Raw genomic sequence first — 14669 nt, 5'->3', positions numbered from 1 at the left:
TGCAATTTTCCTCATAATCTAATTCTGGAACACTTTGAAAATCTCAAAAGGTCAACTCAAACTTAATTTTCTTAAAAGGTCACTCTAAGAAAGTGACTCTGGTTAACCAAAGTAAATAATAGCCATAGGTCTTCAATGTTGTTCAGGCAAGAGCCTGGGGGCGGGGGAGGGAGGGTCTGGCTCTGGACTATGAAGATGATTGTGGAAGTCCCCCTTTTTCCTTCCTCGTGTCATGTGTGCTTTTTGTAACTGGGTCTGTTCCACTCCATCTGCACAGTCGAACTAAGCGTCTGCTGGAATCGTCCGAGCGATGCATTGACTTTGTTCACAGTGGCCTTCCAAATGGATGAGTACAGTGCACCCATCCAAAGAGCCAGTTTAGCAAGATCTGCAAATGTTGCGCAAGGAGTTACAGGAATGACCCAAGGCTTGTGCAAGCCCTTTATTGCCAGATGCATTGGCAGATCTCTCAACAACGATCATACTATTTCAGAGCATACATTTGCAGAGCATTAATGTGGTTGAGATTATTGCAGTAGAACTTCATACAAGATCGCTTTAGCATGCCTGGGCAAGGCTTGGATTTTTTCTAGATGTTTCTATGGTAGACTCACCCAGACTGAGCTTTGGCCAGACCTTTGGCCAGGCTTATGACCTGCTCCTCCACAGCTGTGCAGACCCATCCAGCAGATGTCAATTTAGTGGGACTGGAGGAGAGGGCAGTGGGGTGAGAAAGAGGCCACGAGAGGGGCCTCACCACTCCTGGATCATCTGCTTTAGGCACTGAGCACATCAGGACATTGCTCCCTCTGTAGCCTCTCAGCGATCTCAACACATAGGACCAGTGAACTGCAGCATGGTGTCCCTATAAACTGGTGTGAAGAACTGGTTGAGTTGATTCTTCAAAAGCTTGGCTATTAGGTTGTTGCACTACAATGTTTAGAAGATATCTTTGAAGCTTTGGGAAAACTACATCGCAGCTCTAATAGCCGTGCGGCACATCCATGGAGACACTGACATGAATATGAACTGACTGCTTTGATAACCTTATAGCCCCTTTCTCGCCGCTGAGCAGCATCTCCAGTGTCAGATCCCCAGCCAGCTCCTTCTTGCGAGGCTCCTCATCCCATCTATCTTCATCATGGCCTTGCCACCCCCCCACCACCCTCATCTACCGGCAGCCCTCCCAGAGCCCTACTGCAGTTTTATCGTTCCGACTGACAAATTGTGGGATCAGATCCATATCAGTTCCAGGCTGGCGTGACGGGGAGCTGGGAGACTGGGGTGCAGTTATGGTGTCGTAGAACCCAGCTTGGATTCTCTCTCTCTCTCAGTTTCTGGGCTACACAATACTTCTGACGTTGAGCCGAGCTAAAGGTCTAACTTTTGAGTCATTTCCCAGACTGTCCGAGCACCGAGAGAAAGAGAGAGAGAAAGAAAGAGAAAGAAAGAGAGAGCTCACTTGTTGCCTCTCCTTTGAAATGCTAGCTGGGTTAAACATAAAATCCTGGGGTGTTTTGAAGGTAGAACGACTACAGAGGAGCAGCAGCAGGGAGCAGGAGATGAAGAGCCTGGCGACTGCTGTAAATCAGCCCCCCCCACCCCTCCATCGAAAGTGAATTACATTCTCTTCTTATTTAGGCTGAAGTATTTAAGAGGCTGTGGCAGACTCCACATCAGTTAGCGCTCATCAGAGAGCCATCGAGCTGCTCACTCTCTGCTCCTGCCACATAGATCCTCTTTCAGTACCAGTGAACATTTTGCATGAAGCTATTATAGTTTAGGGGAATCTAATAAGGTATAAGCATTGCCTTTTATGAAGCGTAAAAATCAATTTGGCAAGAAGTTAGCCTGCTTTTATCAGGGAGTTGTGCAAGCATCTTGATTCTAGCAGCTAGCAACTGCCAAGCCAAGGTTATCTTGTGCCTCTTGTCACTGTCCTAGAATTTTCCCAGAGTTTTGTGAGCAAAATTTAGAAAGATAGTGAGTACTGGTAGGAATTTTGCCGTAGGTGAACGCTGACATACACCAAGATACACCATCAATCATCTTGTCATAAACAGGCTACCGCTAATGATTCAGATCCACTAAGATCCACATTAGCGGTATCTTCTCAGCTAACATGTGCATGTGGGGTCTGTATGAGTAGCCCAACTGGGAACCAGAACGTTTTGTCCCTGGATTCCATATTGGCCCCACATATGGATGCCCACCAGCATCAGTGATGAGATCAGAAGAAGTTAAACATGGGCCCCATATGGGTTGTACACTGGGGCCTAGATGGGACCCATGTGAGATCAAGGTGGGATGTAACGATGGGGCAAAAAAACATATGTACACACCAACTCAGAGCCCATGCCCACCTGGAACCCACCTAGTCTGCGTTCCTAGCTATGCATGTTGGCTGGGTTCTTGACCCCTTTAGCACTGCCTGTAGCAGACAAGATTTGGATCAGTGTTTCATACTTATCCAATCAATGCGGTGGTGTTTAAGCAATGTTCAGATTGATGTCAGAATATCCTGAATTGTGCAGACGCCCCTTGCACTGAAACCAAGGGAGCAGCATAACAGAAATCCCACCCAGCCCAACAGGCAAGCTCTTTTCCTGGGAGCCTAGGCTTACGCTCCATAAAAGAATAAATAGGATTTATGTAGATTGCAGAAGAGCAAAATTGTTGCAATGCATCAGTGTGAATGTACGAACAGTTTCTTATTATTAGAATTTAAATGACTTTCTTTCAGTGGCTCTGTATTCTTTGATACTTATCAGGCTAATCCTACTCTCCTCTCTGCGATCCGCACTCCCAGCTACATTAATTAGCATAGTGGCAGTCTGGCAGGCACAGACAGAGAGGCGAAACGGGAAGAGAGAGAGAGAAAGAGAGAGAGAGAGCAGTCAAGCAGAGTTTCGCATCATTGCTGTTAGATTTAGTCGACGCACGTCGCTGCTTTGAATGAAGTAGCTTCAGTTCTATGGAGGGGTAATAAAAATAGATGCGTCTTGTTTAATCCTAGCCTCTTTCATTTACAGCCTAAACGCCTCAGTGTTATCATTTCAGCCAGGATCCGATCCAACACCCTCCTCGATTTCTGGAGGCTTGTTTTCAGTGAAACAGAGACGAGACTGGCTGAACAGAAAGAGCTATATGCGCGTGGAGTTGCCAGTCCAGACTGCCACCGTTCTCACAAACACGGGACGGTAAATAGCCTGGAAGAAGGGAATAGCAAAAGCCGTGCGTGTGTGAGCAATATTATCCCATTTATCCGTGACAGGTGTGTGCCGTAAACACAAATCTCCACAGATGCCTGCACTGGACAGAAGGGAACAGGTTCGGATCCCTGCCTTCGCATTAGACTAGCAATGATTCACACCAGCACACTAGCTCATATACACACCCGTTCATTCACTTCATGTACCCAAGTAGGCACAAAGAAGAATTCACCGAACTTCATATTAATATCAACAGTGATGCTAGCCTCATGTGTAGGGTAGCTAGCTAGCTGTTCGATTGGTACCAAGTGTCTAGGCTGTAGTATAGTATACCAAAAGCAATATGGCTTCTTTTGCACCATACCATCATGAAAGAAGAAGCTTTGAATGGCAGCAGCGCAGTGCCGGAAACTTTGAGCCAAATAGCAGATAAACATAAACCTGTTGGCACCATGCCTAATGCCAGGCATGGGCTAGAGAGGTATAAAGCCCACCAGCTTTGAGCTGTGGAGCAGTGGGACTGTGTTCTCTGGAATGATGGATAGTGCACCATCCAATATGTTTGGCATAAGTTAGGGAGTTGTGGATGAGGTGGGTTGGTGATCACCTAACATCCTTATCTTGCTAATGTTTTTGCTGAATGCAAGTAAATCCTTGCAGCAATGGTCCAAAATGTAGTAGAAAGCCTTCCCTGGACAGTAGAGACGGTTAGTCTAGCAAAAGCAGGGTAAACTCTTTTTTAATACCCATGATTTCAGAAGAAACAGTGAATGAGCAGGTGTCCCAATACTTCTGTCCATGTCCTGATAAAAGTTACATGTGTATTTCTCAAAAAGCTGGGGTCGAAGTATAAGGTCATCATGCTACAGCGCCCCTGAAACAGAGAATGTTAAGGATTTTGCTTAAGGGCCCAAAAGTGACAGCTAATAGAACCCACAACCACAAGTATTGAACCCACAACCTTGTGATCAATAACTCTGTGCTCTAACCACTTGTTCAGTTCCTCATATAGTCAATAGATTCATCGATCATAAAAAAAGAAGTACAGTAACAAAAGAGGGTACAATACTCCATGTATAGCATCCATGTTGCAGAGTCTGTGTTTGTCACTCAGACTCCGCGTCCGTCCTCCCCCAGGAAGCAGTAGAGCCGTAGACAAGCAGTGCTGAGGGAGCCTAGGGGCAGCACTGAGGCCCTTCCACACACGGCCTCCGTGGGGGGAGGGATGAGGCGCGTCTCTGCGGAGGAATTAGACTGGATTGTGGAGTGCGGGAATCTGGGACTGTCCAAGGTGACTTTGTGATCGGGTTCCAGAGCGGAGCCCCAAATCCAGCTCACAGGCAACGGCTGGTGTGGCCTAAACCCAAGCTGCATCCTTACACACACATTCTGAAGCATTTGCTGATGCACTCATCTCTCACCCTCCCCACCTCTATCCGCACTAAACAGAACAGTTTTTATGTGGGCACAACATAGGCCTCAATGTTTGGCAGCTTTAACTCGATATAGCAGTGGACCGCTGGCATTCCAGTTAACTTGTGTTCCTCGGTGACGCCGCTTCCAATTCAAAGGGCTTGTGGCAAATTCACTTAGACAGATCGGCTTCACAGGCTCCTCTTATGATTAAGGCAGACGGGTGTCCACATGGCCAGGGCACAAGATCTAGAGTCATTGTCTCAGCTTGCAGATTGCAAACATGAAGAGTCTCTGGTGTGAGAGTGAGAAGAGGATTGCAAATCTCTTTATAGAGTAACGGGCAAGGATTGCAGTGTAGCCCCCTGTAGCCCAGATTGGGTGGTCTTAAGGCACGTTTCCATGGAGGTTCTGCTACCTTTTTTCAGTTCTGAAATAATCCCCAATTGAATCCCACACCAGTAGTTCCTGGTTCACAGAAATGTACCTATTCTGGAGTAGGAACTGGAAAGGCTCCTGAAACTACAGCCCAGGAACGAATATCAGCCCTGGTTCCTTTGGTTGAAGAGAAATTCTTAGATCCTAAAAGGTTCCTGCAGTGGACACATGCCTATTCTGCTTTGTGCATTTGTGTGAAAAAGGGTGTAAACTGACAGTAGCAGGACTACAGATCCTGCAGTGAAGATCAGGAGCGGTTTTAGGAAAAGTGGATGTGAAAAGTGTATGATTCGGGACCATGACATCTTACCCTTTCGGCTGGAGAAGAAGGAAGACAGTTGCTGTGGAGATGAAAGGCTGGCAGGGTCAGGAGTAAGGTCCTGAGGTCTTAGGTCAGGTGGCACCGCGGGGTTGACTGCCTTTTGGAGCCCCTGAGGGAAGGAAGTGGTGCATCCCAGCTTCCGTGCCCCAGGGCCAGGCAAACTGTTTGTCCAGCCCCAGTAGGAGGTCAGTTCAAGCCTAGCCACCCGCTCCAGCGCACTCTTACGGACCCACTCAAGGACAAGAGACTTACTTTCGTTGCCTTTTCCCTGCCAAAGGGGCTTGGGTTAAGGCTCGGGACTGGCTTAAAGAAGGGGGAGACGCCCCTTTAGAAGCTTTTGGGGCTGAAAGTAGGGGGGAAGGGTGGGCAGTGCTTTCTGAAAGTGAAGAATAAAGGAGGTTTGAACCCAACACTTGACAGATGGGTAAGAGTCATCTTTAGCTGCATCAAACGTTAAAGATCCATTGAGACCGTTCTGAATGAGATGCTAGCTGCTAGCGGCCTGACAGTTTTGCACACGGACAATATACAAATACTGCTTTGTATTGGGGGGAGGGGGGGTGGCGTGGGTGTGTGTATCTGTGTGCGTGTGTGTGTGTTTTGTCGAGTGTGTCTGCGGTGTCGTTGTCTCCGAATAGAGTGTGTCCTTGTGTGCATACCATGAAAGTGGGACTCTTAAAGGCCTGTTTAAAAAGGGACGCCCACTCTTTGTGGCCAGTGTTCGGTCTGGCGTATTGAGAGGCCTTTGTCCCCCCCTTTCATCTGGCCTCACAATGGACCGGCCCGTTTGAAACACAACAGTAGATGAACTGCGCTGACAGTGTATTAAGTGCGGATGAATTGCCAGAGCGAGGCATAGATCAATGTCGTTCAACCTTTGGCGCACACGGGGCCCCGGCCTTGTCCCGGAGAAATAGAGCAGGTTGCCGTCTGTACGGGCCAAGCCTTTTCACACCCTCTAATTATATTCATGTTTTGGTGAAGCAGAAGCCTTTTTACAATGTGTAAATTACCCCTGGTTAAAGAGGAGCGTCTAGAGTCGCTTTGGCTTCTGTGGGAGCTTATTTTGTAGTTTGGTGACAATGAGTTGGGGAAAAGGGGATTTGGTTGATAATGGTGGAAACTTTTTCTGTTGCGGGTACAAACATGCCGTGTTTACTTTTTTTGGCCAGGGCCTATGCTTTCAGGGGCACACTACATTTTTACATTTGGATCAAGAAGCAAAATTTCTATAGTTTACATGGTGTTAATGTTGCGAGACTGAGAAAGCAGCATATGTGCAGTGTTTCCTTCTATAGCTACCTTAAAAGTGTCGGGTAGGTTGATAAACAGTTGAGCTGTGCATTGGGGAGATGTGTGGCCTACCTTCGACCCCGTAATCGCTCAGCCTCTCTGATGATGGCTTAGGGAGGCTTGTTTACACAGATCACAGCCTCAGCCACTTAGCAAGAACAACAGAGACCTCGCTGTGTGCTTGAGCACAGGTTCCCACAGGGACACACTCTCAATCACACTCTCATACACAGTCTGTACATTAAAGCCGTTAGAATAAATGCAGTGGGTGGGTTGTTCATTTCGAGAGCTTCGCATTTGGGAGCAGTAAGGATAATAACAAACAAGCAATGCTAACAGTTTCCTGTATTCTGACTTATTGACCCAAGCCAACAGGTTCTCCCAGTTTGATTGGGGTGGTTCATCACTTAGTTCTCACAACTCTCATCTCTTCTTCATTTATGCTCCATATCCAGGTTTGGTTTAGCAACCGAAGAGCCAGATGGCGCAAGCAGGCCGGAGCTAATCAACTGGCAGCATTCAACCACCTGCTACCTGGAGGCTTTCCTCCCACTGGGATGCCGACCTTACCAACCTATCAGCTTCCTGAGGCCACCTACCCCAGCACGACCCTCTCACAGGGTAAAGACCAATCGGCTACTTTACCTCCACCATGACTGAGTCAAGTGTTTCCGATTGCCGGGTTTCACTTGAGTCTCATTGGTTTCCTGTTCTCATACAGTATCACCTTTGCATTTCAGACGGCAGCAGTACGTTGCATCGACCCCAGCCGCTCCCGCCCTCCTCCATGCACCAGGGTGGGCTCTCAGCTGACAGCAGCTCTGCTTACGGCCTCTCGTCCAATCGCCACACCTTCTCCAGCTACTCGGACACCTTCATGAGCCCCTCGGCTTCGAGCAACCACATGAACCCTGTCAGCAATGGCCTCTCCCCACAGGTTGGTACAACAGTAGGAGGGTTTGGCTTGTGCAAGGCTTGGTTGTGGAGTAGCCCTGTCCTGGATAATCTGGACCTGTTGTTTCTAAGTCTTTCATGAGTATAGGTGGGTAGAAGCAGAGCAGGGAAGACACTAAAATGTGTGAGGTAGAGGTATAGCAGAGCCTAATCCAAAGAACGTCCCGGCTGTTTTTGTGGGACCAGTTTGAGAGTTTGAATTATTATTAATGGGATATATTGTCATAATATCCCACATTAACCAAGACATAGCATGGGAAGAGTTTCCGTTCTTCACTGTAGTTGTTCTCCGGCATGCTTTGAAAGCAAACAACTCAAACCAGTATGTATGAATGCCACCGCTTGGCGTAGATTTCTTTAAATCCTGTTTGCCCTACAATAGAGCGGATGTTTTATGTGGGACAAAGCCCATGAGAAGATCAGCTTAGGTGGCCTGCCAGAGTTCCCAGGGACAGTGATATTGCTTCAGAAGAACTTGAAAGCAGCAGAAGGCCAAAATGAAGTTAAAGCTGTGTCTAAAACTGCACATCTGATCACTGGTGTCTCATTCTCAAATCCGAGTGCACCGTAGACGAGTCCAGGTCAGATCTTTGGTACAGTGTGGGAGATCTTTTGCTTCAGTGTGGACCTCAGTAGGGGTACGCGATACGTCTTGAGTATGCGCCTGCTTTTTTACCACATCTTTGTGATCCTCTCTTCTCTGTGAAAGGACTTAGCAGAGTATTACTGAATGCGATTTGATGCTTCGCTATCCTAATTGCCATTCGAGTCAATAGGCGGCATTAGATTAGCCTTTGACTGCTGAGGTTCTTCCGCGCCGTCCGCTTTGCAGCCCTCAGTGTGCGTTCGGGATGCGATTGTGTGTGTGTGTGTGTGTGTATGTGTGTTGCGTGGCAGTTTTCGGATAATGTGTGGGTGTGTGTGTTCCTTCTTCACCTCATCCTCTTTAGTACCCTTGCTTAATGACGAGCACTGAGGGAAGCTTCTCAGCGGGCCCTCGCTAAAATAGCGGGCGCTAAAAAATGACGCGTATTGATGCAAATCGCATGTGAAGAGTGAATTATACACAATTACCCATCAATACTGGGCAGTCTTGCCGACCCTCACCAACAAGATGTGGCTAACAGGCAGAAAATAAGATTGAAATGGTGTGTAAAGAGTTGAAAATGAATTTCAATGCCGCATTTGTCCACAATTACCCCCTCGTTCACACATGTTTTATTGGGAGTTTTTCTCTTTCTCTCTCTCTCTCCCTCTCTCTTTTTCTCCTTCTCTCAAAGCAGATTGGGAAACATTCTTGGTATTACCCCTCTCTTTATGCCCCCCAACCCCGCCCCCTCCGAGAAGAAAGAATTAAGGATTTGATGACACAAAAAAAGAGCTTTCCCTCTCGTCGCTCCAGCGTCGCAGGGATAACATGGGCTCCTCGCAGTGTGTGTGTGATTGTTGCTAATCGTGGCACAGAGGTTTTAAGCACTAATGCTCTCTGCGCTCAACCTGCGTAAATGCCACAGAACACCAAGAACCCCCTTCCCCAACCCCCTCTATTAACACTGGCTCTTTAATACCAACAGCGGAAGCATGTCAAAATTCCCTTCGATAATAAATAATAAGCCCGTTCCATTCCAGCCCATTCCAAGCTAACACTGCGGATTAAGACGGGGGCCTTTGGGCTACAGAAGGAATTGAGGAATTGGAAATTAATTTTTTCGATATTCTTCTTTTTTTTCACATCCAGGACACTTTTTTTTGTCAACATTTTCTCCTGAGAGTGAAAAAAACATAAAAACTTAAAACAACGACCCCTGTTTCTTTCCAAACACTCCGTCCACATCAAAGGGAGAAATTCAATTAGTCGTTTCAGCGAGGCTCAAATCACTGTGGGGTAAATTGCTTAATAATATTGGGTACACTGTAGTTTGTTTAATTGCATCAGGCAGCCTAATCTTTTTGGAGCCTATAAGGCCATAACCGAATGGAACGCCGATGCGTCGGAATGAGTTTTGCACCCCTTGTGTGCGTTCCTATACATCAAGCTGAGACGGCTGAAGAATGGGGATGAGGGATGAGGGGGAAATATCTCTCTCTCTCTCTCTCTCTCTCTCCCTCTCTCTCTTTCTTTCCCTCTCTCTTTCCCTCTCTCCGAGCCATGTGGAAGAGCCATCAGGCTCTCATTGGGCTGGAGATATATGTCCGTCCTGACAGCGGAGGCAGAGTTCAGGCTCAACTCAAACCCTCCGAGCAGTCCCTGCCAGCGGTTTCACACGAAACGTCCGGCCTCCCTACCGCACACGAGGCCCAGGAGCATCTGCTGCAGTCACTTACCGCCCCAACCTCGCGTCCTAACCCAATACTCCTGATGCTTCCACAGCACGGTACGATCCAATCTGGGCAAAGACTTTAAAAAGTGCACAGTTGTTCCCCTTTCACTCCGTGTCTGACACTGGCTTCTTTAGTTTTGCACTGAAGCTCCAAAGAAGGAAGGATAGCAAGTGCTTAAGGAGCTGTGTTTTGTAACTGTACTGTTTGAAAAAGGAGTTGAGGGCCCATCGCAAATTTGATGCAAACACTGCTAAGATTTTAAAACCGACCACTCACTCTCCAGTCTATACCGTCCACATGAGAACCAAGCTCCACAAACAGCTCCGACAACAATTTAGCTCCGCCTATTCGCACTCATCACTTTTAAAGGACCCGGTGATTTTGTCCGAGCGTGTCGGCTACCCAGCAATGCTGCATCAGCGGCAGTTCAAAAAGAGATGATGGCTGGCTTTGCATGTATTGGAGGAGGCATGTGTTAAGTACTTACCCTCCTACTAACAGGAGCATTGCGTGTGCTAGGGGGAGCTATGCAGTGGTGGGTTAACTGGAAGTACCAAAAAAGGGGGAAAAAATCGACTAATAAATATATTCATGAATTATGATAAATGGACCAAAAAAGTTTTTTCCTTGTCCTATAAATTTGCCAATTATAAGATACATGATCAAACTATTTTAAAATATTCTGAAAACAATGTCTTATTTTTTTATTTTTATTTAAATATTACAAAAATGACATATAATAAATTTGAGAATTTTAATTTTTTGAGCATCTTGAAATAATTAATTTCTCATAGTTTTGACTGATTTTGTTGAAACAATCTTAATGCAATAAGCTTCTTATAATGTTAATGCAAAAAAATAATAATATTTGAAATCATATTACCTGAAGATTTTGATGGATTTTGTCAAAATTCTCATGATTCTAACCTGTTTTGTAAAACATATAAAACACCCCACCCAGAACAGACATTAAAATAGCTAAAATACTGAATGTTCCCTAATTATAAAAAATGATCTGTGTGAATATTTCCATTATTGGAAATCACAGGAGAAAGTCTATTAGAGGTAGGCCTGCTGAAAAGCATTGCTCGGTAGGCTTCCGTTACCTACTTGCTAGCTTCATTAGCCTCATAGCGCTAGTGTTTCAGCTCCATTGGCCACCAAACTTGTCTTGGCTGATTGATTACAACTGTGAAAGGGAAAAAGCTGCGTTAATTAAACGAATTAGACTTTGGCATCTAAAGTGGTTCTTGGAATTCCGTCCGTGTTTCCCAATTATGGCCCCATTTTGGAAAGGGAAGCCCTGTGCATCAACCTTTTGTAGAAGTTCTAACTTGATGTCCTCAGATATAGTACTTCACCTCCTCTCAGCTGGCCAGAAGAAAAAAAAATCCAATTCAAAAAGAGGTTGTGCATCTCCGCTCTTGGAGATGAAAAATAACTCTGCTATATTGAACCTCTTCAGACGACATCTGTTCAGTGGAGATAGGCCCCCGTGTGCTCGCACAAGCAAGCCATTTCTGCTGGTGATGGGCTGGCGGTGGCTGGTAAAGATTGACTTGAATTTCGTGATTCCCGGGCAAATGGGTTGTGGTGGCCCAGTGGCCAGCGGTAATGGATCCCCGCTGATCCTGGGACGGCCGTCCACCTTCCAATCCCGTAACCCATCCAGACAACACCACACATTTTCTCATTACGGGTCGGGCGGAAAAGCCATCCGCGTCCAACGACCTAGCGGTTGTTGTTGTCGCCGCTTGTTAGAAAGTTTGAGGGCGGACTGTGTCCGAATGAGATCCATTAAGCCGTGCTTGGCTGGGCCAGAGGTATGGACCCATTTCTTTCTGGCTTTTCCTTTTTTTCCCTCTCGGCCTCTTTTCATTTTGCGGCACAGCAGGTGTTGGATGGGGGTGGATGCAGAAAGGGCCGCCAGCTCACTGGTGAAAGCATGGGTCAGAAAAATAACAAGGAAAACACTTTTCCCCCTTTCCTTCCTTACAACAGAGGGCATTTCTCCTGGGGGGGAAGGGTTTTCGGGGTTTTGGAAGGGGTCCGAAAGGACATGCCCGCAGAAAGATGGAACAAAGGCCAAAAGTTTTCATCGGGAAGATCTCCAGCGGTGTTTGTTTACCAAAGTCGAGCACCACTCCATCAGATATCCACACTGATGGAGCTAATACAGTTCCACGGGCCGACATAACTAAGCAGAAAATCAGTAATTGATGTTATCTTGGGAAGATATGCGCAAGTTTACTGCATTTCTGCAGCTGGGACAGGGCTGGTGGGGAGGGGGAGCTGTGTCAGGGAGAGCTGTACTCCTCTGGTCCGCAGAGCCGTAGATGGAGCAGGTAATAGAAGACTCATGCTCACCATTAAGTCTCTTTAAATGGGTTTTTAAACTCCACTCTTGGGAGCTGTGTTCCTTGGCGAACGTGTCGGAATGGATTCCTCTGCACTGCATGACAGGGACACCTGCTGGGGGAGAGAGGAAAACAACAGCATGGAGGGGCTTTTTGATGGCACTTACACTGCAAATGCCTTTGCAGGGACCAAATGAGCACAGGTTGATGGAAACATGAACATATGGACATTGCGCAGGACTTTTAGCTACTTCCCACCAGAAATGTATGTTATATATATTATAGTATATACAGATAATCCAGAGTGCAGATATTTGATTATACTGATTATATTGATTATAGAAAAAATCCCCAATTCATATTTCTGCACAGTACTGGCTATAGGACCCAGGAGTTGTGAGCTCTACAACCCTAATATAGCCAAATATTTTATTTACAACCTAAAACCACCAGTGATGCTGCAAGTGTCTTCTGGGTTGTAATATGTAATGTTGATGAGGGTAAAATACTTGTAAATCTGAAAAAATTAACTTTCCTTTAGGGACTATTTTGTTTTACAACACCCCGAATGTACCCTTCCGCCAAACATGTGTTTTGGCTTAAACGCTTCTCTAAACGTTTGTAAAAGAATGGTTTTGGCATCGGGAAGTGTACTCATAAGTATTTTATGCAGTAGTTGTCTGTGCAGTGGCCTTTAGCAGCACTGAACTCTTCAGACGTCTGGTTTTATTGAGCATCACTGTGAACAATTTTCACTCTGTATGTTTCTCTAGAAAGGAGCATTTCATGCGGGCCACTGTAAATAACTCTGTTTATGTCTTAGACTTTGCATTATGCAGCATTTTTTGTAAATTGATGGTCTTCCCATTTAAGGCTAGAGTTCCAGGTCGGTTCCAGCCTAGAACCCAAATGTATTCAGCTACAGAACGTTAGAAAAAACACATAAACAAAATGAGTAGTTAACTTAACTTAACAGTAAACCTTACTGTGATTAAACCATATTTTCTGTTCTTACGCTAATGGCTACCAAGCTACGGTCCTCTCCTGCTAATCCCTCTCGTTTTTAGAGTGCTGGGCAGCTGCTTAGAGGAGCCCATTCCTGCTGATTCTTGGACGACTCGAGGGGTCACTTTACAAAGCTTTGAAATTTGCATCACCGGACCTTTCCTAAAGATGACTGTGAACAAGCCATAGCCTCAACCTGCTAACTAGGGCCTGACCTCTTGGTTTAAGTTATGTAGGAGCTTAAGTCATTCAAGGTGCCCACGTGTTTTTGGGAGCATGCAGCACCTTTTCTTTTTGCACTCTTAACAGAAATAATCCAGTCATCCTGCCTAAAATCCTGCTTAACTTCATGCATTTTGGAGATCAGGTCAACTTCTATCCACTTACGGTACTTACTGACAGTAACAGCAGTTTCGACCAGTGGTGTAGATCCTGTAAGCTTGTGCACGCGGCGGAATGAAGGACGCGAAGGGATTTTGAGTGTAGGATAGGTTTGGTGGTGTTGGGGGGGGGGGGGGGTCTGGTTGGCTGGTGCAGGCACGGCATGGTCTGCGTGTGCGTGCACTTGGGCCCACACCGCGGGGATGAGAGAGAGAGAGAGAGAGAGAGAGAAAGAGAGAGAGAAAAAGAGTGCCGGGGCGCTTCACCCCTCTCGCTCGTGCGCTTCTGCGCTTCTTCCCTTTGATCCGTGTCCCCGGGCCTGCGCAGTGCTGCCTGCGCGCGCTAACGCCAGCCTCTCCTCACCCACTGTCTGACAGAGATAAGGCACGAGAGACTCCAGCGCTGCTCCAACCCCGCCATCCCCTCTCTTCCATTAGCCGCGCGCGCATGCAGCCCCCTTCTTTAAGCGAAGCAGGGATGAATTACGTTTAAGAAGCGCGTGCTGGCGTTGCCAAAAATAAGAAGAAACCTAACAAACAATTTCCAGCGCTCGAGCGCTCCGCCGTCTCCCTCGACGACTTTTTGACGAGACGTTATTCTCCTGAATATCAATGAGCGCGTGTAATACCACCCCCCCCCCATTACCCCCCCCCCACCCCCCAATATCCCAGCATTATTAAAAAAAAAAACTTGTGCATTAAGCTGTAGACTGGGCACCGTGTCAGCTGGCACGCGCTCCTGACGACGAATCAAAGCGGATGAGCGCACGAGGCACATATCTGTATACCCCTGTACACTCTCAAAGGGGGTGGGGGGTGGGGGGGGGGGGCACAGATACTTAATAATTAGAAGCCATATTAAAGCAGATACTGTTTATATTTGGCTTTAATAGAAAAATGAGCATAAGAGGCTTTGGGGGGTTGTGGTGCTGAGGGGAGGGGGGTCCAGAGCTGCCAAGAAATGTGGTTAGCC

General features: G+C 46.7%; 2 protein-coding genes across 4 annotated transcripts in view; one reads left to right on the top strand and one right to left on the bottom strand.

Annotated features, from left to right (window-relative positions):
• The window catches only part of pax7a (paired box 7a), a 67997-nt gene that overhangs the window by 32502 nt on the left and 20826 nt on the right, over positions 1-14669 (top strand). For 2 of the 3 annotated variants that reach the window (XM_072665522.1, XM_072665521.1), the window contains exons 6-7: positions 7134-7299; positions 7419-7615. In XM_072665522.1, the coding sequence (XP_072521623.1) occupies positions 7134-7299; positions 7419-7615 (363 nt within the window). Of the gene's footprint in view, positions 1-7133; positions 7300-7408; positions 7616-11301; positions 11308-14669 lie in introns of those variants that run through there. The other variant, XM_072665523.1, reaches the window with a different exon arrangement.
• Positions 1-14669, bottom strand: part of mrps16 (mitochondrial ribosomal protein S16) — a 79163-nt gene that overhangs the window by 48971 nt on the left and 15523 nt on the right. The gene's annotated exons all lie outside the window — the stretch shown is intronic.

Source organism: Salminus brasiliensis, chromosome 21 (assembly GCF_030463535.1).
Source record: "Salminus brasiliensis chromosome 21, fSalBra1.hap2, whole genome shotgun sequence".
Classification (NCBI taxonomy): domain Eukaryota; kingdom Metazoa; phylum Chordata; class Actinopteri; order Characiformes; family Bryconidae; genus Salminus; species Salminus brasiliensis.
Note: the sequence above shows the minus strand (reverse complement) of the source record. Positions and strands in the feature narration are given on the sequence as shown.